Consider the following 25,998-nt stretch of genomic DNA (forward strand, 5'->3'; position numbering starts at 1 on the left):
TTGAATTTGAACCCTCCAGGTGCTGCAAAACTATCGTTATATTCATTTTGGCAAAAAGAGAATGGATTTCTACAACCTGTTTTAATTCCTGCTTAATTTGTTACGATTTACAACTAGTTATGTCATGACATTTGCACATATAAAGTCAAGACTTCCGACAAACATTTCTCCGAGTACGACATAATTGTTTGCCAGCAGCAGCGGTTGTAGTAAAAACTGAAAATATGTTCAAACTTCGAGCCGATTACCTAAAATGTTCAGTTGTTGGTTGAACAATCAACAGCACAGAGCAGCACAGCCAACAACCTGGAGGGGGCGGGGCCTGAAGTGGCTCATGTGCATTTAAAGGAGTGATATTTTGCTTTTTTATATGGAATTATTCATGTTCAAACATTTCCCTGTGCTCTACATGAACTGTAAATGCTCTGCCTGGGTCTGAATTCTTCATTAGTTCAACTCCACAGGTCCATCTTCAACCCTATTTCTGAGTAATGACACCAGAAAGGTGGTTTGGAGCGCTGGCCCTTTAAATGCACATGAGCCCGCCCCCTCCAGGTTTCTTGACTGTGCTGCTCCAGTTTCAAACCGTCATATCTCCGGTTGTCCCCATTTGTCTATGTGACCGACTTCCAACGCTACAACATGTTGAAAATGTCATGTGATTCAGTCAGGGGGCCGTGACCGTGGACCCCTAAGGGTTAACACCATTTACTGTAAATATGTTAAGTGTCATTTTTGCATTTCCACGGGTCAGACTGAACTTTTTGACCAGCCAGTTTTGGTCAAACGATAACTCAATAAAAACAGCCCCAGATCAAGTTTGGGAAATGCACATATACTGTAAAAAAAAAAAAAAAAAAAAGTAAAAAAAACAGTAATATTCCGACAGCAGGGATGCCGAAAAAATATTGCAAAATAACGGAAAATAGCCATCTCATAAAAATACAGTAGTTTTCCATAATTCAAATACAGTTTTTTGCCCTAACTTTACATGGGATTTTGCTTTTTTTTTTTTTTTTTTTTGACTTTAACGTTTAACCCTTTCATGCACAGTGGTCACTCCAGTGGACAGCTGTTCAGAGGTGTTCTCTTGTATATTCATGGATTTTGTTTTTTTAGTTCCATATCAGCCAACACAGTGGACACTTATGCATCATCCCATACACTGACATTCATACAATTACTGTAACTTTGCTGTTCTAGATAAACCTGATCTGCAGTAACATGTTTGAGGGTAAAAAAAAAAAAGTGAATTGTTAAACTTTTTTTTTTTTTCCATATTACATCGATGCAGGTATGTTAAAATGTGAGAAAACATCAGATTATCAGCATTTATTTCATCGTTTTCTCACAATATATCAGTCCAATCACTATAGTATATCATTCCATGAAAAATAGGATCATAAAAAAATCAACTGCATAGTGTTTTTTGTTTGTTTTGTTTTGTTTTTCCATGCTTAAATGTCTAGAATAAAATCTTGGTTAAGGTTCTCATAATTCATGCATGAAAGGGTTAATAAAGAATATTTTCATGTATTAAAACAATCAAATTACCAGAAATATATATAATTAATTTTCAATGAGACTCAGTTGTACAATCCACTGATAAAAACTGTATTTGGACAGTTTATCAGTGCTTATGCATGTTATACATTCACCAAAACACATTTATTCAACGTTTTTGTTGTGAAACCTGTAATTACACAAGATATTTGTCAATGAACGAACAAGGCTTGTTAAACTGACAGAACAAATACTTCTTTTACGGTTAATTAAGCTGCGTTCAGCTTCTATGCTCCACATGTCTGGAACAAACTCCCAGAAAACCTCAGATCAGCCGAAACACTGAGTTTATTTAAATCCAGGTTAAAGACCCACCTGTTCTCAGCTGCATTTGAATAGAGTTTTTATTCTTTTAAGCTTAAAGCTTTTATCCGTTTTATCTATTTACTTAATTTTGTTTTGATTTGTTTGTTTTTCTCATGCTCGTGTTGATTAACTCCCTGCCCTTTGTACACACCACCCGTCGTTTTATTTTACTTTTTATTGCTTCTGCTGTAATGCTTTTAATGTTTTATGTAAAGCACTTTGAACTGTCTTGTACATGAAATGTGCTATAGAAATAAACCTGCCTTGCCTTAATTGTCGGTAATTTTATCTCGTTTTATTTATTTATTTTTTAAGTATTAAACTTTGAATTAACAGTTTAATCTCATAAATAGAAAAGAAATATTTGTGAAATTATGAAACATTTGCAAATGTACAGGGTGGGGAAGCAAAATTTACAATGAACATTTAGTTGTTTTTTCTCAGCAGGCACTACGTCAGTTGTTTTGAAACCAAACATATATTGATGTCATAATCATACCTAACACTATTATCCATACCTTTTCAGAAACTTTTGCCCATATGAGTAATCAGGAAAGCAAACGTCAAAGAGTGTGTGATTTGCTGAATGCACTCGTCACACCAAAGGAGATTTCAAAAATAGTTGGAGTGTCCATAAAGACTGTTTATAATGGAAAGAAGAGAATGACTATGAGCAAAACTATTATCAGAAAGTCTGGAAGTGGAGGAAGCAACAAAACACGTACCAAAGCTTTTATTAAAGCTCTCAAATCCAAAATCCTAAAGGATCCAACCAAATCCATTCAGATACCAGGTATTGCCATGGCTTAAAGCAAACTACCCAGATGGAAATTACAGGGGTTGGACAAAATAATGGAAACACCTTAAAAAATCAACAAAATATAATTTAATATGGTGTAGGTCCGCCTTTTGCGGCAATTACAGCCTCAATTCTCCGAGGTATTGATTCATACAACTTGTGAATTGTTTCCAAAGGAATTTTAAGCCATTCTTCAGTTAGAATACCCTCCAACTCTTTTAGAGACGATGGCGGTGGAAATCGACGTCTTACTTGAATCTGTAAAACTGACCATAAATGCTCAATAATGTTGAGGTCTGGGGACTGTGCCGGCCATACGAGATGCTCAACTTCATTAGAATGTTCCTCATGCCATTCTTTAACAATTCTAGCTGTATGGATTGGGGCATTATCATCTTGAGGTGAAGGTGTTTCCATTATTTTGTCCAACCCCATTATGTATGGACACAGGATGGTGCTCCAGCCCACACAGCTAGAAAAATACAAGATTTCTGCAAATCCAACTTTAGCAATTTTTGGGAATCATGTTTACGGCCACCTTCTAGCCCAGATCTAAACCCTCTGGATTCTGCTATTTGGGGCGTTTTAGAACATGCTACCAATAGAACATCACACAGCAATGTCGACTTTCTTAAAGATACTATTAAAGAAGAATGGGAGAAGTTGTCACCTGAATATTTGAGGAACACTTGCACAAGTTTCAGGAAGCGTGTGAAGGCAGTTATTGAGAAAGAAGGAGGACACATAGAATAAAAACATTTTCTATTATGTCCATTTTCTTGTGGCAAAGAAATTCTCATGACTTTCAATAAACTACAGTCTACTCTCGTTAAACCGCCCGCCGTTATACCGCCATTTTCGCTCACCGCTGACCAAAACCATTGCACAAAAATCCCCAATACATTATTCCATTAGCTACCGCCATTTCCGCCTATCGCCATCCGCCAGCCCAGTTCCATGCACAAACAACACTTATACCATTGATTTCCCGACCGTTATACCGCCAGCATGATTGCCATCGAGTACACATAAATTTTAACAATGCACTGAAACAAACGCGCCGGACGCTGATCGCGACAAGCTCTGAGTAGGTCTACGGAACGGCCACCGTTCATTTATCGCAGAACACTCAGTAGGTCAGGATGTCGGGAAGAGGACGTGGGATTAAGCCAAAGCCTCAAGATGATGAGGTGTCATTTCCCGACACGGTATAATAATGCTTAAAATGTTTCCCCACTTTAAATGATCCCTTACAACATAACAGAATCAAGATTTATTTAGAAACGCAATTAAACGGGTTAACGGAGGCAGCATAGACATCATATAGTAAAGACATGCACATTATGGACGCAATCCGTTGTAACGCCATTTTCGCTATACCGCCAATTTGGCCGTGAACGGAAGTTGGCGGTATAACGAGAGTAGACTGTAATTGGTCATACACTGTCTTTCAATCCCTGCCTCAAAATATTGTAAATTTTGCTTCCCCACCCTGTATTTTAACTGTATTTTTCTGTGAAAAAAGTAAACAGTTCTTTTAAAAAATTGAAATTTTATGGTTATAATTACAGTTTTTTTTTTTTGTGTTATTTTATATTTGACATGTAAAATCACGGTCTATTTTTGTCATTTCATTGACATTTTCCTGCATCTTAAAAATACAGGAAAAATCTGTAAAACAAACAGTGAAAATTCTGTTAAATTACAGATTTTTTTTTCAGTGTATATGATCAAAATGTAGAGGAAAACACTTGAGGATCGGGCTCAGATGGGGGTGTCAGTGCGTCTTTTCAGAGTCTGGTGCTGACCTACTCCTCTGACAAACCCAAATCAGATAGTGTGTTGGCGTTTTATTTTCCTTTTCCTCCCAGTGGACCCGTCTCCTCACACTCAACTCCCTCCACTGGATAAATCTCCCACATCGATGCTTTTAGACTCCCTCGGAACCGACACAGCTGATAAATAAGGCTGCGTTTCATCTTCCCACCTGTGTGAGCTTGGTTTTGCCTCCTCCGTCGATGAATTGGCAGGTCAGCTCCACCGACTCCGTGGGATACGCCTCCAGCTCCTCCTCCACTCGCACTTTTTGAGCCCCGATACCTGAAAACACAGACAACAAGGGAGATTAAGCCGCTAATACTGTGTGAGCAAACAATGGGTGTTTTGACTGAAATCAAAAGACTGAACCGAGTCGACGGTGGAAACGATGGAGGATTAGAGGTGGTTTTCATTTAACTGGAATTTTCTAAATGAAAGAGCTGTGATTGTTTTTCGCTCCCACTTGTTCTGGTTTTGTCAGAAGGGGGAACTCGACCTCCCTTAATGTGTTGTAGATGATTTAAAACAAAGTTATACACAATCATGATGAAATGAGCGATTACAACGAGGGGGAATTAACCTTCGAAGACCCAAACATCAACTGGAAACAAAAGTTATTAACTGTTGATCCGTTAAACCTATCATTACATGTAAATAATTGGTGTAAAATGCAGTTTGTCGTCTTTTTATGGTCATCAGATATGATCCGTTTGGATGTTCAGAGGCTCCGTAGTGAATGTGGAGTGAACACTGCAAATAAAGTTATCTAAATGAATCAAAAACATTGTACTTTTTACTTTTCATTCTTTACATTTTGCTTATATTTATACTCAAGAAATGCAAAACCCTCAGAAATACACATTTTGCAAAAGGAACTTGGTCTTTCAATCTCATCAAAAACAGATTCTCAGTGGATGCAGATTAAAAAAAAAAAAAAATTAGACCAGAAGAGCGGTTTTAGGAGGTGGTTTAACCCTTTAAGACCCAAACAGCCACTAATGACCAAAAGCATCTACTGTTGTAAAATGTTAAATGGTTTTAGAACCATTAATCCTATTACTATGTAAATAATTGTTATAAAATGCAGGGTGTCATCTGCACATAGAATATGGTCACTTTCTGCAGATCAAAACTCCAAAATTATAAATAAAGTGCTCTAACTGAATCAAAAATACAGCAGTTTTACTCTTCATTCAATACATTTTGCTTATATTTATGCTCAAATAATGTAAAAAAGCTCAAAAATACACATTTTGCATTAGGTCTTTGCTTTTCCATCTCATCAAAACAGATTATCAGTGATTAGAGCTAAAAAATAATTACTATTATTAAACGGAAAGAACCATTTAGCTCCATGTTTTAGAAGGTGGTTTAACCCTTAAAGACCCAAACAGCCACTAATGACTAAAAGCATCTACTGTTGTAAAATGGTTAATGGATTTAGAACCATTAATCGTATCAATACATGTAAATAATTGGTATAAAATATAGTTTGTCATCTTTTCATGGTCATGACATTTTTTGAATATAAATATCAGCAAAATGCAAAGAATTAAAAGTAAAGAGTACTATATTTTTGATTCATTTAGATTACTTCATTAGTGTTCCAGAAGATGACAGTGTTTCCATGGTAACTATGGAGCTTCTGAACATCAAAATGGGTTATATCCGAAACACTCAAATACACATTTTGCAACAGGAACTTGGTCTATCCATCTCATCAAAAACAGATTCTCAGTGGTTGCAGCTAAAAAAAAAAAAAAAAAAAAAAAGAAAGAATATGATCAATTTCTGCAGATCAAAACTCCAAAATTATAAATAAAGTGATCTAACTGAATCAAAAATACAGCAGTTTTACTCTTCATTCAATACATTTTACTTATATTTATGATCAAATAATGTAAAAAGCTCAGAAATGCACATTTTGCATTAGGTCTTTGCTTTTCCATCTCATCAAAAACAGATTATCAGTGATTACAGCGAAAAAATAATTACTATTATTAAACTGAAAGAGCCCTTTAGCTCCATGTTTTAGAAGGTGGTTTAACCCTTAAAGACCCAAACAGCCACTAATGACTAAAAGCATCTACTGTTGTAAAATGGTTAATGGATTTAGAACCATTTATCCTATCAATACATGTAAATAATTGGTGTAAAATGCAGTATGTCATCTGCATATATAATATGCTCAAAATTGTGTAGATGAAAACTCCAAAATTCTAATCCAAATGAATCAAAAATAGAGTAGATTTGCTTTTCATTCTTTACATTTTATTTATATTTATACTCAAAAAATGTAAAAAGATCAGAAATACACATTTTGTATCTGGTATTTGCTTTTACAGCTCAACAAAAACAGATTATCAGTGATTACAACTAAAAAATAATGACTATTATTAAACTGAAAGAGCCCTTTTGCTCCAAGTTTTAGGAGGCAGTTTAACCCTTAAAGACCCAAACAGTCACTAATGAGCAAAAAGATCTATTGTTGTAGAGTGGTTAATGATTTCAGAACCATAAATCTTATTAATACATGTAAATAATTGGCGTAAAATACAGTTTGTCGTCTTTTCGTGGTCATCAGATATGACCCATTTGGATGTTCAGAGGCTTTGTAGTTACCATGGAAACACTCATCTACTACAACACTGATTCACCTGTAAAACCCATAGAGTTGGATCAATGACAGTGGATGGAGACGCTTATTTTATTTTCAGTTAATGGAATATTTTGCTGGGGAAAAAAAAAAAAAAAAAAAAAAAAAAAAATCACTTTTTCTTCAGTTTTGTGTTTTGCTTTAATAACCTTTGAATTTACTCTGAGCTTTTATGAACATCTACATAATTAGTGAATTAAATATAGGAAAATACATGATTTAAAGTGAAAAATGGAAAATGCAGAGAATAACATTATAAAAAATGATAATAAATCACTTCAGGTTCAATAGATGTGAATATGTGACCTGGCCTGGAACTGTAATTACATTTTAGTTGTTTATATTGTTATTGACCTGTTTGTTTATTTGTTTATTTAAGGCTGTATATCATTTAATTTGTATTTCTATTTTTTTTACTTTATTACTTACTTTACGGTTTTTAGATTATTATTTCAGTTATATTATATTTTTAATTCTTTTTTATTTTCCTGTATATTGTTTACCTTTTTCGGCTTCTATCGTCTCCTGCACAATGGTGTTACTTGTATGATTTTTTTTTTTTCTTCTTCTCGCCATCTATGATGTGCAAATAAATTAAAATAAAAATAAAAATTTTCTTTCCCTAAATGTAACAGAATGCACTGTCTTGACTGTCTTGTTATGTGTGTTTTGTTTGCATTTCCTTTTTTTTTCTTTGTGTTCTGTTTGTTCCTATGTCAGTCTTTGTGTAATGAACACACATTATGAAATTATAAATGTTATATTTGTTAAATGGAGAAAAGTTCTGCAAATGTTGAGAAGTTCTATAAATAAAGTAAAAAAAAAAAAAAAAAAAAAGCATAACAGAGAAAACAGATATCTTCATTTAACAGGGAGGAGAAAATCTGAATCATGAGCGTAAAATATGGAGCCTGAGGCAGCGTCTTAGTCAACTTCCTGTGCTGCATCCTCCTCATTTCGGTAAAACTCGCATCGCTAGGGGGCGAGCCTCTAGGAACGCCATGTACAGCCGCTAATCCGATTGAAATTCACAGGAAGACGCTCGCAACAAAACGCGCCGGCGAGCTGAAGCCGAGCGGAGGCGGTCGGCCGGGTCAGCGAAGGTTCACGGAAAGAAGCCAGGAGACGCGCCCTGAACGCCGAAACTTAAACAGGTATGAAAGCAGGACGCCCAGAGCCAAACGGCGCCTCAAGACTCCACGGTACCTGCTGACCGACCGACTGACCGAACGAGCTCCGAACAGCTGCCGGTGTGTGCAACTGTGACTCACATATGGAAAGCAGTCGGTCTCCGAGGCCAAAAACACGCTGCGTTTTAACCTACGCTTTTACTTTTCACCTTCTCGGAATGGAAGCATGAGTGTGCGGAGCTTTGGGCAAAACGGACACAACATTTAACCCACAACTATTCCCCATCCAAACATGACTCATGAAGTGTTTCCTCTATTAAAAAAAACACAGATACTATCACTCTCATTCCGGCTAAAATTTACTTAGGGGGTCAAATGAGTGGCTATTTTTGTCAAAAAAAAAAAGAGCAAGAAATGCATAGAACTGTGTTGAAATAATGCTAATCCATGTGTGCACAGACTACTGATATTATTTGACAGTGGAAGCTCTATTTTCAGAAATATTGGATTTGGAATAGCACGTGTATGTGAAAACTTTTGCTGGTGGACGGACGTGACATTACCCATGATGCTCTGGTCAGTACCAGTACTTTATTAGGAATAAACTTATACACTTACTATTGCTAATTCTGCTCTTATTCATAAATGTTAGTATTGTGGATCTAAAACAATAACAGCTGACACAAAAACACTAAATGTGTCAGTGGACAGATGTGACATGGTTGTTACAGATCCCATCATACTGATGCTCTGCAGCCATGTCACCGTTTACACTAATGATCCCTGTGCAAAAACTAGGATCAGAATTATTTATTGTATAGTTTATCATCAGACTAAAGAGGAAATAACAATATAGAATTGTTATTTCTTTATAAAAATGCCTATTATTAGAAAACTGTTGATTTAAAAAGTGACATGTGACATTCTTCATGTATGTAATGGTGTAACATAAGCAGGATGGATCAGCACCATACTCCAGATTGAACCTGTAAAAAAAAAAAAAAAAAAAAAAAAAAAAAAAAAAAAAAAAAAAAATATATATATATATATATATATATATATATATATATATATATATATATATATATATAATTATTATTATCATTATCATTATTATTAATCATCATTATTATTATCATTATTATTATTAGTAGTAGTAGTAGTAGTAGTAGTAGTATTAACTATTATTTATTTTGTTGTTTATTTTCTTATCAATCGTTTATGTACCAGTACTTATATTTTGTTGATTGAGTTTTGATTTCACCATCTACATGTTCAAAATAAAGATTTAATTCATTCATTCATTCATTCATTAAACATGTGATATGTAGGATAGAATCTTGTCAGAAAAATTGGGGAATCTAAAAGAATAGAATATTCATTTTTCAGGTAAATTCAGTTCAAATAGAACTTGGCCATTTGTGACATGAAAATATAGCATTAATTGTGATGAAATTGGACATTTTTGAGCTGAAAACATCGTTCATATGAGCATCAACATGTTGAACAGAACTGAAATCCTGTAAATTTGCAGAACTTGCATTTACCAACACACAGTTTCTTTGGGGATTCACTTCTATTGATTTCTTATGCACAAAGACAGAAATAAGACCTATATGCAAATTTTAGCAGATTCATACACTTTGGTGCATTTGAGGTTCATTATTTTGTCTTGTCCATCATTATTCACCTTTATAGCGTCAACACAAAGGTCGACATAATGGTACGGTAACATCAGGTGATCCTTTCATTACGATGGCCAAAATACAAAACCTCTTATCTGAAAAAATTAGTTTTTTCAGGAAACAAAACAAACGTGGATCCTGGAGGATTCTGTCGGGTTTCTGTAAACTGGCTTAGAGTCTGGTTTTGATGATTTGGCGCTATATAACTAAAATTTGATTGATTGATTGATTGACGGTTTAGTTTTATTATAGTATGGTCTTTGTTGTTGTTGTCAGGTGACCTTCATGTCATCAGAAAGGGCGGGATTATCTTGCAGATCGACTGAAAATGTGGGGTCATCCTTGTTCTCACCGTTTAATGTGAAAACTCAAAATGTAAAAATTTGCAGACAGGAGGTTTTGTTTCTTGGCCATCGATCACTGGTCAACAACAAATTTATTGTTTACGTTTTTTGAGCTGATTTAGGATAATTTTGGTGTGCTGAATCCAAAAATCACATTCATTTTGCTCAATCAGGTCAACTTTCTGAACTATGCTACGTATTGGCTTTTGAACATTTTTGCTTACATTTATGGGCATTTTCACATCATATGATACAAAATTCTTTCGTATTTCTTGCAATAAACGAGTTCTGAAGATTTTACTTTTGCCAATTTATGATTAATGTTTTTTTTAATATTACAGGTGAATGAAATGGCTTCGACTAGAAGATCTTGCAAAAATAAGCCTGATGTATTCTGCTACATCTGCCCTGAATACACCATTGTACCTAACAGGAATCAAGTCACAAGTTTCATAAAGTGTGCTTACCAATCTTATTTTGGTATTAATTATTATATTTTGTGAGAAGATCAAATTTTTCAAAATCAAATGAGCGAAAAAACCTGTCCTGACTGAGAAAAACAGATGCCATTTTTGGATTTAGCGGTGCAAAATGGTCCTAATTCAGCTGAAAAAACCTAGACAACTTGCAAAAAACATTTTTTTGTAACCCAGTGTAATCAAATGTACTGTTTGTTTAATCTCTTGGCCACCGTTTATAAGCTCTAGATACCTTCTGGGTTTACCCTTTTTACATAATCATGTCTTGCTGTAAATTTTAAATACAAGTTGCATATGTATTTTAAATGATTTGTTAATAAAATGCGAACTGAGCGGAACTTTGCTGCATTCATCACCACATATCACACACAGAAAACTGAATTCTACATAGAAACATATTAAATGTATTTTTGTTTTTTGTATTTACTTATTCTGTCGTAGTATTTTTATGGTGCGGTACATTAGGTCATGTAGGTGAAACATTATACCAAATGCTGGCGTTGTAAACATTATGAAAGTATTCACGTATTCTTCAGCCTGCAAACCTTATGACCTCTAATTTATAAGAACATATTTCATTTTATGTTCGAATGGTAGTTGGACTTTATTAATATTTAGCAAGGTTCAGTTTTCTTCACATAATGTCCTTCAGATGCCTACTTCATGCTTTCATATTTTGCATATTATTTCAGACTCATTTTTTTCCCCACTCGTACTTCAAAGTTGAATCAGAATTAGTTCGATGGATAAATGTACATCCTCTATTATTTACTGTATGCATCATATCTACGAACAAGACACATACAAAAGTGTGAGTGGGCGTTAGAATCTACAAGTTAATAACTGCAGTTGTAAATAAAATAAAGTAAGGCTGCAGCTATCGATTCTTTTTAAAGTCGAGCAGTCCACTAAATATTTCAGGGATTAATCGAGTAATTGGATTTCATCATCGAAGCCGTCATCAAGAATCAGCAATAATATTATTATTATGCTACAAACAAAAAGTTAAGGATATTTTTAATTTTTGGGATGTTTTTTTTCAGTTGGGATTCTTACACAGCGCTGTTTACTGTTTTTGTGTGTGAATTGAAACATTTTTTTTTAAATCATCGGACAGTTTTATTTACAAATGGCAAAAATGACCAAAAAAAATGACAAAAAAAAAAAAGAAATATCCTTAACTTTTTGTTTGCAGTGTATATCCAATCCAATCCACTTTATTTGCATTGCACATTTAAACAACAAGAATGTTTCCGGAGTGCTGCAAACTACACAAACAATAAAACAATTTAAAGCAATACTTAAAACAATAAATAAGCACAAAAACTACAGCAATGCTGTAAAGAAAATAAAATAGTTAAACAGTATATTCCTATTCTACTACTACTACTACTACTACTAATAATAATAACAACAACAACAACACTGGTCAACAACAAATTTATTGTTTAAGTTTTTGGAGCTGATTTAGGATAATTTTGGTGTGCTGAATCCAAAAATCACATTCATTTTGCTCAATCAGGTCAACTTTCTGAACTACGCTACATATTGGCTTTTGAACATTTGTGCTTACATTTATGGGCATTTTCACATCATATGATACCAAATTCTTTCATATTTCTTGCAATAAACAAGTTCTGAAGATTTTACTTTTGCCAATTTATGATTAATGGTTTTTTTTAATATTCCAGGTGAATGAAATGGCTTCGACTAGAAGATCTTGCAAAAATAAGCCTGACGTATTCTGCTACATCTGCGGTGAATACACCATTGTACCTAACAGGAATCAAGTCACAAGTTTCATAAAGTGTGCTTACCAATCTTATTTTGGTATTAATTATTATATTTTGTGAGAAGATCAAATTTTTCAAAATCAAATGAGCGAAAAAACCTGTCCTGACTGAGAAAAACAGATGTCATTTTTGGATTTAGCGGTGCAAAATGGTCCTAATTCAGCTGAAAAAACCTAGACAACTTGCAAAAAACATTTTTTTGTAACCCAGTGTAATCAAATGTACTGTTTGTTTAATCTCTTGGCCACCGTTTATAAGCTCTAGATACCTTCTGGGTTTACCCTTTTTACATAATCATGTCTTGCTGTAAATTTTAAATACAAGTTGCATATGTATTTTTAAATGATTTGTTAATAAAATGCGAACTGAGCGGAACTTTGCTGCATTCATCACCACATATCACACACAGAAAACTGAATTCTACATAGAAACATATTAAATGTATTTTTGTTTTTTGTATTTACTTATTCTGTCGTAGTATTTTTTATGGTGCGGTACATTAGGTCATGTAGGTGAAACATTATACCAAATGCTGGCGTTGTAAACATTATGAAAGTATTCACGTATTCTTCAGCCTGCAAACCTTATGACCTCTAATTTATAAGAACATATTTCATTTTATGTTCGAATGGTAGTTGGACTTTATTAATATTTAGCAAGGTTCAGTTTTCTTCACATAATGTCCTTCAGATGCCTACTTCATGCTTTCATATTTTGCATATTATTTCAGACTCATTTTTTTCCCCACTCGTACTTCAAAGTTGAATCAGAATTAGTTCGATGGATAAATGTACATCCTCTATTATTTACTGTATGCATCATATCTACGAACAAGACACATACAAAAGTGTGAGTGGGCGTTAGAATCTACAAGTTAATAACTGCAGTTGTAAATAAAATAAAGTAAGGCTGCAGCTATCGATTCTTTTTAAAGTCGAGCAGTCCACTAAATATTTCAGGGATTAATCGAGTAATTGGATTTCATCATCGAAGCCGTCATCAAGAATCAGCAATAATATTATTATTATGCTACAAACAAAAAGTTAAGGATATTTTTAATTTTTGGGATGTTTTTTTTCAGTTGGGATTCTTACACAGCGCTGTTTACTGTTTTTGTGTGTGAATTGAAACATTTTTTTTTAAATCATCGGACAGTTTTATTTACAAATGGCAAAAATGACCAAAAAAAATGACAAAAAAAAAAAAAAGAAATATCCTTAACTTTTTGTTTGCAGTGTATATCCAATCCAATCCACTTTATTTGCATTGCACATTTAAACAACAAGAATGTTTCCGGAGTGCTGCAAACTACACAAACAATAAAACAATTTAAAGCAATACTTAAAACAATAAATAAGCACAAAAACTACAGCAATGCTGTAAAGAAAATAAAATAGTTAAACAGTATATTCCTATTCTACTACTACTACTACTACTACTAATAATAATAACAACAACAACAACACTGGTCAACAACAAATTTATTGTTTAAGTTTTTGGAGCTGATTTAGGATAATTTTGGTGTGCTGAATCCAAAAATCACATTCATTTTGCTCAATCAGGTCAACTTTCTGAACTACGCTACATATTGGCTTTTGAACATTTGTGCTTACATTTATGGGCATTTTCACATCATATGATACCAAATTCTTTCATATTTCTTGCAATAAACAAGTTCTGAAGATTTTACTTTTGCCAATTTATGATTAATGGTTTTTTTTAATATTCCAGGTGAATGAAATGGCTTCGACTAGAAGATCTTGCAAAAATAAGCCTGACATATTCTGCTACATCTGCGGTGAATACACCATTGGAACTAACAGGAATCCTGTTAGAAAATGATTTTTTTTCTCTTAAAACCTATTTTGGGTGAGAACTATATAAAAAAATCAGATGATAAAGTCACAAAAATGTAATCAATTTTGTGAGAAGATCAAATTTTTCAAAATCAAATTAGCAAAACAACCTGACCTGATTGAGAAAAACAGATGTCATTTTTGGATTTAGCGGTGCAAAATGGTCCTAATTCAGTTGAAAAAACCTAGACAACTTGCAGAAAACATTTGTTTGTAACCCAGTGTAATAATAAAATCAATATGAGTAAATAAATAAATAAAAGACACAGAGGAGCACACAACTCATGCAGAGTTAAAAGCCAGAGAATAAAAGTGGGTCTTAAAACGAGACTTAAAACATTCCACTGTGGGGGCTGTTGGGACGTGGAGGGGGGGGACGGTATTCCAGAGTGTGGGGCCGACCACAGAGAAAACCCTGTCCCCCCTGGTTTGAAGTCTGGTCTTCGGCACCATGACCTGGAGCTGGTCCTCAGACCTCAGTGCACATGCTGGGGTGTAAATCTGGATGAGGTCTGTGATATATTACAGACCACAACAAACACAAAACCTATGTTCTGCTGGGTTTCTCAGTTAGCAATCATGCTAAATTGGCTAACGTTAGGCTTAGGGATGATGCACTGGTCTGACTTTTTCAGTTTCGATGCTAATACCAGTGCTGGGGTCAGTTGATACCCGATAATGAGCAGATATAATTGTTGATTTAAAAGCTCCAGGCCTTACCTGGTGTGGTGCGGCTGAAAACTTCTGTTCTGACTCATGTGTTCTATGCACAGCTCCACTACTTCAGGTGACTCCTTTAGTTCCTGTCTTTCATTGTTGGACACACTAATTAATCCAGGTGTGAATAATTAACCAGTCACAACAAGAAGCAGCAGACACACCTGGACTAATCAGTGTGTCCAATAATGAAAGACAGGAAAGTAGTTCAGGAAGTAGTGGAGCTGTGCATAGAACATATTTATTTGAGTTTAAAGAGAACCAGGTCATTCATGTTTATATTAAAAAGATGCATTATTTATTTATTTATTTGTTTATTTTCAGATATTTCAGTTGATTGTTAGTAAAAGACAGTCATAACAAAGCTGATGATTATTAAGGTAAAATGCTTTAAGTCATTTCAGGAAGTGCTTTTATTTTGAAGTCTGTCAAAACAGGAAGTAGCTTTAGATTATGTTGAGTTACCTGTCACCTGTTTGTGTTCTGTGGCTGCAGCGTATTTTAGAATAAATGGTCAGTTTGAGGAGAACCCGTCTGGTCATTAAACGGCCAAACTCAACTCCACTCCAGAGCCTTTAGTTCACTGCATGTTCAGTCTGTGTTTACAACGACTCCACTCAACTGGTAGTTGAGAAAAGGACACGATTTACCTGAATTAAATGAAATACGTATTCTCTTCTCAATAAATATGTATTCTCTAAGTTGCACTTCTTCCCACCCCTTTTAAGGCATGTAAATGGAACTGTTGTGCTGCTCTGTGTTAAATTTCACTGCATGTTCAGAAGAAATCACTAAATCTTCTGTTGTATATTTAGCAACGATTACATTGAAACATTTTTTGTTTGTTTGTTTTTCATATGGAAACATTGTGTTAATTGTAAATGGGGTTAGACAAAATAAGTCTGAACTTCAGCCTAAACCCTTTCGGTCGCATTGTATATGGAACAATGGATATGTTGTTTTTGTTTGTTGTTTAAAGTAATTAACGACCGAATAAACAACAACAACTACAACTACTGCCACTACTACTACTAATAGCAGCAGTACTACTACTACTGCTACTACTAGTAGTAGCAGTAGTAGTAGCAGTAGTAGTAGTAGTAGTAGTAGTAGTAGCAGTGATAGTAGCAGTATTAGTAGTAGTAGTAGTAGTAGTAGTAGTTGTAGTAGTAGTAGTAGCAGTGATAGTAGCAGTATTAGTAGTAGTAGTAGTAGTAGTAGTAGTAGTAGTAGTAGTAGCAGTGATAGTAGCAGTAGTAGTAGTAGTAGTAGTAGTAGTAGTAGTAGCAGTGATAGTAGCAGTATTAGTAGTAGTAGTAGTAGTAGTAGTAGTAGTAGTAGTAGTTGTAGTAGTAGTAGTAGCAGTGATAGTAGCAGTATTAGTAGTAGTAGTAGTAGTAGTAGTAGTAGTAGTAGTAGTAGCAGTGATAGTAGCAGTAGTAGTAGTAGTAGTAGTAGTAGTAGTAGTAGCAGTGATAGTAGCAGTATTAGTAGCAGTAGTAGTAGTAGTAGTAGTAGTAGTAGTAGTAGCAGTGATAGTAGCAGTATTAGTAGTAGTAGTAGTAGTAGCAGTAGTAGCAGCAGTAGTGGTAGCAACTACTACTACTACTACTACTACTACTACTACTACTACTGCCACTACTACTACTAATAGCAGCAGTACTACTACTACTGCTACTACTAGTAGTAGCAGTAGTAGTAGCAGTAGTAGTAGTAGTAGTAGTAGTAGTAGCAGTGATAGTAGCAGTAGTAGTAGTAGTAGTAGTAGTAGTAGTAGTAGTAGTAGTAGTAGCAGTGATAGTAGCAGTATTAGTAGTAGTAGCAGTAGTAGCAGCAGTAGTGGTAGCAACTACTACTACTACTACTACTACTACTACTACTACTACTACTACTACTACTAAAACACTCTAAGCCAGCTCTAAAATAAAGCGACTGGAGAAACATATTCACAACAATGTACTAGAGCTAATAAACAGGCCTTTGAAGAGTCTGTTGAGAACCAGAAGTCTCAATAGGAAGCTCTAATCTCAGTTTGGGGATTTAGGTACTTTTCACTTTGGTTAAAGCCCAAAACCTGATTAATCAGTTTTGTTCAGGATATTACCTCATCTCCTGCTGTGTGTGATAGAGACGCACATTTTTCTCACTATTCCAGACAAAAATCAGAGTTGTTTCTTTAGTCGAGCAGGTCTTTGTGTTCTAAAACACTCCACAGGAGAGCCAGACTTCCTCTGAATGTCACACACATTTCCCAAAATAAAACTGATGTAGCAGAAAATGCACTTTCAGCGTACACTCCATCTAGTTTACATGCAAAACCTGCAGGAAAACAGGACAAATCCTGTTAACGCATGGGATTACAAAAGCACTCCAAGACACTATCTGCTTTGAAACTTGCCAAGTGTTGTCTTGTTGTGAACTACCTGTGAATAATGTGTTCATTAAAAGCGCAGTAGCTGACATGACTTGTCCCTTCCACTTAAAAATTACTTTTTTTTTTTTTTTTTATCTGAATTACTCATCAACAAACAGCTTTCATCCACAGAGACAATTAACTGCAGTCGTGCCTTGTTAAAAATCAGGATCAGCTTTATTGGCCAAGTATGTGAACACATACAAGGAATCTGGCCTCAGTTTTTACAATGTTCACGACATACAGTTCTGACATGAACCCAGACAATATGTGGACCGAGACACAATATAGACAAACAGTCCACTAGAGACAGAGACAACAATGGGTGGAGATTTACACTGTGATATGTACAGAGTGCAAAGTGGAGTTTTTATACACTGAGTGGGTGTGTGGGTCCGGTCTTTTAAAAATATATGTATATGTATATATTATTTACAGTGGGACTGAACTGTAAATAACTGAACTGGGATTGCGCAAGTTGAAGTATTTATACAGTGAGTGGATATGTACAGGAATACAGTCAAGAAAACAAGACAAGCACTCGGACAGCGCAGACCTCCGCCAAGGCAGAGCAGTGGGCCCCCGCGCCCCCCCACCCCCACCCCCAATCACCACCAAAATTTAATCATTTCTTCCTTGTGCCAATGTCAACATTTCCTGAAAATTTCATGAAAATCTGTCTGTAACTTTTTGAGTTATCTTGCTAACAAACAAACAAACAAACAAACATGCACGCACACAAAGCAAAGCGATCACAATACCTCCTGGCAGATGTAAAAAGATATGTTTATGTCAGAGGTGATTTCTCACAGACTGCAAGGGAAGCTCTGCTTCCCCTAAAATTACGAAAATTAAATGGTTAAATATGTTCAGTTGTGTTGACATTTCATTGACTCCAAATGTGTTAGAACACGTTCATCTCACAGACGAGTTCGTTCAGAATCAGCTTTATCACAAACCAACAGACTGGATGTTGTTCACTTCTCCTCCATTCCCGTCTCTGTTTTCTCATCCATCTCTGCTCAGTGCATTTGTCCGTACACGCTCAGCGTCCATGCACTTCAATGGGACTGAGTGGAACAGTTCTTTTCATTGCCTCAAAACTGGACGGTAATTGGATAAATGCCACCATGTTGTCCCGCCCCCAGACGCTCAGCGTCTCTGGGGGTGAATGGAGCTGTGGGCGGAGCTCGGCCGGGCTGGACTCCGGGCTTCAAATCGAGAGAGAAACCACTACGAAATTACTTGTTTATTTCTTGCACTGTAAATAAAACCCACTCATTGGACTTCGTTGGTACATACTTGGTACGATAAGGTCGCTGACCATTTTCTTAAAAAGGAATGGAGGGACGAATGTATGTTTAAATAACTTGACAATTTTTTTGATGTAAGCTGACATTGAGCTTCCCCTGTCTGAAAGACGAGCAGCCGCCACTGGTTTATGTATACAGGGTGGGGAAGCAAAATTTACAATGAACATTTAGTTGTTTTTTCTCAGCAGGCACTACGTCAGTTGTTTTGAAACCAAACATATATTGATGTCATAATCATACCTAACACTATTATCCATACCTTTTCAGAAACTTTTGCCCATATGAGTAATCAGGAAAGCAAACGTCAAAGAGTGTGTGATTTGCTGAATGCACTCGTCACACCAAAGGAGATTTCAAAAATAGTTGGAGTGTCCATAAAGACTGTTTATAATGGAAAGAAGAGAATGACTATGAGCAAAACTATTACCAGAAAGTCTGGAAGATACTATTAAAGAAGAATGGGAGAAGTTGTCACCTGAATATTTGACGAACACTTGCGCAAGTTTCAGGAAGCGTGTGAAGGCAGTTATTGAGAAAGAAGGAGGACACATAGAATAAAAACATTTTCTATTATGTACATTTTCTTGTGGCAAATAAATTCTCATGACTTTCAATAAACTAACTGGTCATACACTGTCTTTCAATCCCTGCCTCAAAATATTGTAAATTTTGCTTCCCCACCCTGTAAATATATATAAATTATTGTAGTGCAAATACGGTTTTTTACATCATGCAAATTAGACAATTTTACAAAGAGTGCAAAATATAAGTTTGTGAGTTGGAGTCGGGGGGTACTGACACTGTATGGGTCATGAAGGGTTCATCAGAGTGATGGCCTGGGGGAAAAACTATATAATATATTTTACCCAGTAAATGAAATCTAGGGTATTATATGCTTGGAATTCATGAACTTGTAATCCTGGTAATCATGAGAAACAAAAGGAATTAGAAAGAAAAACAAAAAAAAATGACGGATCAGAGAAAACAGGAAACTTGTAATCCTTTCTAATGCACCAGCCCGGCCCCTCCATGTACAGTCGCATGTGAAAGGACGTTTAAACTCTGATTGTTAACGCGTCGGAGTCGAGTCGGTGCCACAGTGAGCCTCTTTATCAAACCTCTCGATGCTCACTTCAGTAACTCCATCCCATAATGACTCTTTGGTGCGCCGCTCCTTTAACCTGGCGCTTGTGTAACACTGCCGACTCCTGCCACGAACCCCCCGCTGACCCCAGATCGAATCCCACTGGGGTCTTTCCTCCTCCACCTCCCGTTGCCTTCCGCCCCCTCCGCCAGCTTCTGCGCCTGTATAGATAAAATTCTTGCGGGTAGCCGGCCTCTCGCTCTCTCCACAAGAAAAGGGGATAAGCACCGCTAGCTAGCCCCGGGTGGTTGTGGAGAAAAAGCCTCTTAGTGTGTGGGGGATTGATTAGGACAATATGTTACACACTGCAGCGATGGAGGTGAATGGGCTGGCAGGGCTTTAGCCTGCAAATCAGCTGTAAAACACGTTCACTCTAAGGGTGTAAAGTGCGTGCTGGGGCGGCGGTGGTGGTGCAGGAGTGGGGGGGTTGGGTTGTTTGGAAATTCCCGCATGCATCCACGTGTCGGCTCGTGTCTGCAGGAATGAACATCGATATAACTGCATATGCGGTGTAAAGGTGGGTGCATAAATCAGAGCATTCCCATCGTAATATGAGTACGGATGGGAGTTCTGGGATCGATTCTCCTATGGAACAAACTAGTGCAAAAAAAAAAAGCTTTGTTTGCATTAACTGATTAAAGGAGAACTCTGCAGCCTTTTTACCTTAATTAAACAGTTTCAGAGTCATTTTGGTGGTTAAATGGCTTGTTCTGGGGAGAATAAAGCCCTCCCCATTTCCACTAGTGCACTGGTTTCCAACCTTTTTTTGGCTCGTGAGCCCATTTTAACATCACAAACTTCTGGCGACCCCAGACATTCAAAACGGAGACTTTTTTTTGCTAAAATTAATTTGTTTTGGATCATGTAATAGTTTGCTATAATATGTTACAAATAAATGTTAACTTTACACAGCATTTAGCTTATATAATGTAAATTTTTATTAGTAAGTTTTAATTTTCACATTTTTTTTAATCAATTACTAGAAATTTCAGCCAATCCCATTTGAATTCCAGGCGACCCTACATGGAAAACACTGCATTAACTGCTCCCAATCCCCTTTTTAAGTTGTTTGGTACAGTCTGTTCTTTCTCAAACTGATAAAATCTTGCACCACAAACATTTGAAACCAGTGTTCAAGGGGTTAAACTGAAATGAGGAGGAAAGACGGTCTTATTTAGAGGTTCACCTGGGGTCCATATCCACCAGCAGAACCAAAGTTTGCACTGTAATAATGTTGATCCTTTTATAGAAAAAAACTTCAGAAAGTTGTTTTTTTTTTTTTTTTAATCAACTACTAGAAATTTCAAGCAACCCCACTTGAATTTCAGGTGAACCCATGTGGAGTCCCGACCCCAAGGTTGAAAAACACTGCACTAACGGCTCTAGGGCTAAATATGCTACTTGCAACTTCTCTACACCGTCCCTGTGGCCTAGATCTCATCTGGGTGGTCCTAGATCTCATATTGGTGGTCCTAGATCTCATATTGGTGGTCCTAGATCTCGTCTGGGTGGTCCTAGATCTCATATCGGTGGTCCTAGATCTCGTCTGGGTGGTCCTAGATCTCGTCTCGGTGGTCCTAGATCTCGACTTGGTGGTCCTAGATCTCGTCTGGGTGGTCCTAGATCTCATTTGGGTGGTCCTAAATCTCGTCGGTGGTCCTAGATCTCGTCTGGGTGGTCCTAGATCTCATGTCGGTGGTCCTAGATCTCGTCTCGGTGGTCCTAGATCTCGTCTCGGTGGTCCTAGATCTCATGTTGGTGGTCCTAGATCTCGTCTTGGTGGTCCTAGATCTCATGTTGGTGGTCCTAGATCTCGTCTGGGTGGTCCTAGATCTCGTCTCGGTGGTCCTAGATCTCATGTCAGTGGTCCTAGATCTCGTCTCGGTGGTCCTCGATCTCGTCTTGCTGGTCTTAGATCTTGACTTGGTGGTCCGAGATCTCGACTTGGTGGTCCGAGATCTCGTCGGTGGTCCTAGATCTCATCTGGGTGGTCCTCGATCTCGTCTCGCTGGTCTTAGATCTCGACTTGGTGGTCCTAGATCTCGACTTGGTGGTCCTAGATCTCGTCTCAGTGGTCCTAGATCTCGTCTTGGTGGTCCTAGATCTCATCTCGGTGGTCCTAAATCTCATCTGGGTGGTCCTAGATCTCGTCTCGATGGTCCTAGATCTCATGTCGGTGGTTCTAGATCTCGTCTCGGTGGTCCTAGATCTCGTCTCGGTGGGCCTAGATCTCATCTGGGTGGTCCTAGATCTCGTCGGTGGTCCTAGATCTCGTCTGGGTGGTCCTAGATCTCATGTCGGTGGTCCTAGAGCTCGTCTCGGTGGTCCTAGATCTCATGTCGGTAGTCCTAGATCTGGTCTTGGTGGTCCTAAATCTCATCTGGGTGGTCCTAGATCTCGTCTCGGTGGTCCTAGATCTCATGTCGGTGGTTCTAGATCTCGTCTTGGTGGTCCTAGATCTCGTCTCGGTGGGCCTAGATCTCATCTGGGTGGTCCTAGATCTCGTCGGTGGTCCTAGATCTCGTCTGGGTGGTCCTAGATCTCATGTCGGTGGTCCTAGAGCTCGTCTCGGTGGTCCTAGATCTCATGTCGGTAGTCCTAGATCTGGTCTTGGTGGTCCTAGATCTCGACTTGGTGGTCCTAGATCTCATCTCGGTGGTCCTAGATCTCATGTTGGTGGTCCTAGATCTCGTCGGTGGTCCTAGATCTCGTCTCGGTGGTCCTAGATCTCAACTCGGTGGTCCTAGATCTCGTCTGGGTGGTCCTAGATCTCATGTCGGTGGTCCTCGATCTCGTCTTGGTGGTCCTAGACCTCGTCTCGGTGGTCCTAGATCTTGACTCGGTGGTCCTAGATCTCGACTCGGTGGTCCTAGATCTCGTCGGTGGTCCTAGATCTCGTCTGGGTGGTCCTAGAGCTCGTCGGTGGTCCTAGATCTCGTCTCGGTGGTCCTAGATCTCGTCTCGGTGGCCCTAGATCTTGTCGGTGGTCCTAGATCTGGTCTCGGTGGTCCTAGATCTCATGTCGGTAGTCCTAGATCTGGTCTCGGTGGTCCTAGATCTCGACTTGGTGGTCCTAGATCTCGTCTTGGTGGTCCTAGATCTCGTCGGTGGTCCTAGATCTCGTCTGGGTGGTCCTAGATCTCATGTCGGTGGTCCTAGAGCTCGTCTCGGTGGTCCTAGATCTCATGTCGGTAGTCTTAGATCTGGTCTTGGTGGTCCTAGATCTCGACTTGGTGGTCCTAGATCTCATGTTGGTGGTCCTAGATCTCATGTTGGTGGTCCTAGATCTCGTCGGTGGTCCTAGATCTCGTCTCGGTGGTCCTAGATCTCAACTCGGTGGTCCTAGATCTCGTCTGGGTGGTCCTAGATCTCATGTCGGTGGTCCTCGATCTCGTCTTGGTGGTCCTAGACCTCGTCTCGGTGGTCCTAGATCTCGACTCGGTGGTCCTAGATCTCGACTCGGTGGTCCTAGATCTCGTCGGTGGTCCTAGATCTCGTCTGGGTGGTCCTAGATCTCGTCGGTGGTCCTAGATCTCGTCTCGGTGGTCCTAGATCTTGTCTCGGTGGCCCTAGATCTTGTCGGTGGTCCTAGATCTGGTCTCGGTGGTCCTAGATCTCATGTCGGTAGTCCTAGATCTGGTCTCGGTGGTCCTAGATCTCGACTTGGTGGTCCTAGATCTCATGTTGGTGGTCCTAGATCTCGTCGGTGGTCCTAGATCTCGTCTCGGTGGTCCTAGATCTCAACTCGGTGGTCCTAGATCTCGTCTGGGTGGTCCTAGATCTCATGTCGGTGGTCCTAGATCTCATGTCGGTGGTCCTAGATCTCGACTTGGTGGTCCTAGATCTCGTCTCGGTGGTCCTAGATCTCATGTTGGTGGTCCTAGATCTCGTCGGTGGTCCTAGATCTCGTCTCGGTGGTCCTAGATCTCAACTCGGTGGTCCTAGATCTCGTCTGGGTGGTCCTAGATCTCAACTCAGTGGTCCTAGATCTCGTCTGGGTGGTCCTAGATCTCATGTCGGTGGTCCTAGATCTCGTCTCTCACTACGACACAAACACTCCCCAAACTAGGTATGGTTGGCTGGCTGTAAACACAAGCCCCTCATTTCACAGGCGTTTCCCACGGCAGAGCCAGTAGAGGATGGAAGAAGAAGAAAAGAGTGAGTGACCAAACCAGGAACAAGACAACAGTCTGCCTCGGTCCAGCTTTTACAGAATGGAGAGAGATAAAAGAAAAAGAAGCAACGGATGCAAACACCGTACACGCTTTGAGTATGTGTTCACAGAGAAGGGCTATATAAATCGAATCCATTATTATTATTATTATTATTATTATTATTAGATTTGGCGTTGTTGCTGCTGCACTTGTAAGCATCACTGAAATAAATTCTCTATGTATTTCAGTGGATTTGTGCTTTTGATGTTATTGGTCGTAACATTACTCGTTAATGAACTTTTTTTATGAACAATTCCTGGATGCTTGTTGGCTAGCGTAGGTGTTAGCATATTCAGTAGTAATCATGGCTGTTTGTGTCACGTAGCTGTATGTCTATTCAGTTTACCAGATCGCCCTTTGTCTGCCTCAGGAGTGTGTTTTTATTCCTAGCCACAGAATCTAGATGTTTGTTCTTGTTATAAATGTTAGCCCCAGGATGATAGTATGCTAATTGCTAACAGGGCCAGTACACAGTGACAGGTGGAAGCTGCTGATGTTTGTTAGCCTGTTAGCTCTTAAGCTGTGTGGCTAACGTTAGCAGCGCAGGGCTAGCAGCAGCAGACAGAGCCTCAGACCACCGGTCCCTGCACCGACAACTGACGTATAATGTGACCCGTCCACCTGGATGGCAGAGGGTTCCTGTCAGCAATTAACATTATTTACATTATTAGGTTATATTATAACATTATTAGGTTGTATTATAACATCATTAGGCTGTATTATAACATTAATTGGTTATATTATAACATTATTAGGTTGTATTATAAAATGATTAGGTTGTATTATAACAATATTAGGTTGTATTATAACATTATTTGGTTATATTATAACATTATTAGGTTATATTATAACAGTATTAGGTTGTATTATAACATTATTTGGTTATATTATAACATTATTAGGTTGTATTATAACATTATTAGGTTGTATTATAACATTATTTGGTTATATTATAACATTATTAGGTTGTATTATAACATCATTAGGCTGTATTATATCATTATTTGGTTATATTATAACATTATTAGGTTGTATTATAACATTATTAGGTTGTATTATAAAATTATTAGGTTTTATTATAACATTTGGTTATAATACAACATTATTAGGTCGTATTGTAACATTATTAGGTTATTTATTAACATTATTAGGTTATATTATAACATTATTTGGTTATATTATAACATTATTTGGTTATATTATAACATTGGGTTATATTATAACATTATTGGATTATAAAATAACATTATTGGGTTATATAATAACATTATTAGGTTATATTATAACATTATTTGGTTATATTATAACATTATTTGGTTGTATTATGACATTATTAGGTTATATTATAACATTATTTGGTTATATTATAACATTATTAGGTTATATTATAACATTATTTGGTTATATTATAACATTGGGTTATATTATAACATTATTGGATTATAAGATAACATTATTGGGTTATATAATAACATTATTAGGTTGTATTATAAAATTATTAGGTTGTATTATAACATTATTTGGTTATATAATAACAGTATTGGGTTATATTATAACATTATTGGGTTTGCGACCCACTTTTGGGTCACGACCCATGATTTGAGAATCACTGCTTTAGACTGAACTGAACCAAAATATGGAAATGATGTAATGACACATTTGCAGAACTGATAAGTGGAACCGTTAATCAACCAGACCAATAATTCCATGTGACTGAGCTTCTGGGAATCGGTTCTTGTTCTTGACTCCCAAATACACCTAAATATGA

At 37.3% G+C, this 25,998-nt stretch overlaps 1 protein-coding gene across 1 annotated transcript in view; it reads right to left on the minus strand.

The window, feature by feature from the left end:
- Window positions 1–25,998, minus strand: part of pvrl2l (PVR cell adhesion molecule related 2 like) — a 715,997-nt gene that overhangs the window by 213,481 nt on the left and 476,518 nt on the right. The window contains exon 2 of the mRNA XM_030147091.1: window positions 4,656–4,768. Coding sequence (XP_030002951.1) covers window positions 4,656–4,768 — 113 coding nt within the window. The remainder of the gene's footprint in view (window positions 1–4,655; window positions 4,769–25,998) is intronic.

Source organism: Sphaeramia orbicularis, chromosome 11 (genome assembly GCF_902148855.1).
Source record: "Sphaeramia orbicularis chromosome 11, fSphaOr1.1, whole genome shotgun sequence".
In the NCBI taxonomy this organism is placed as follows: Eukaryota; Metazoa; Chordata; class Actinopteri; order Kurtiformes; family Apogonidae; genus Sphaeramia; species Sphaeramia orbicularis.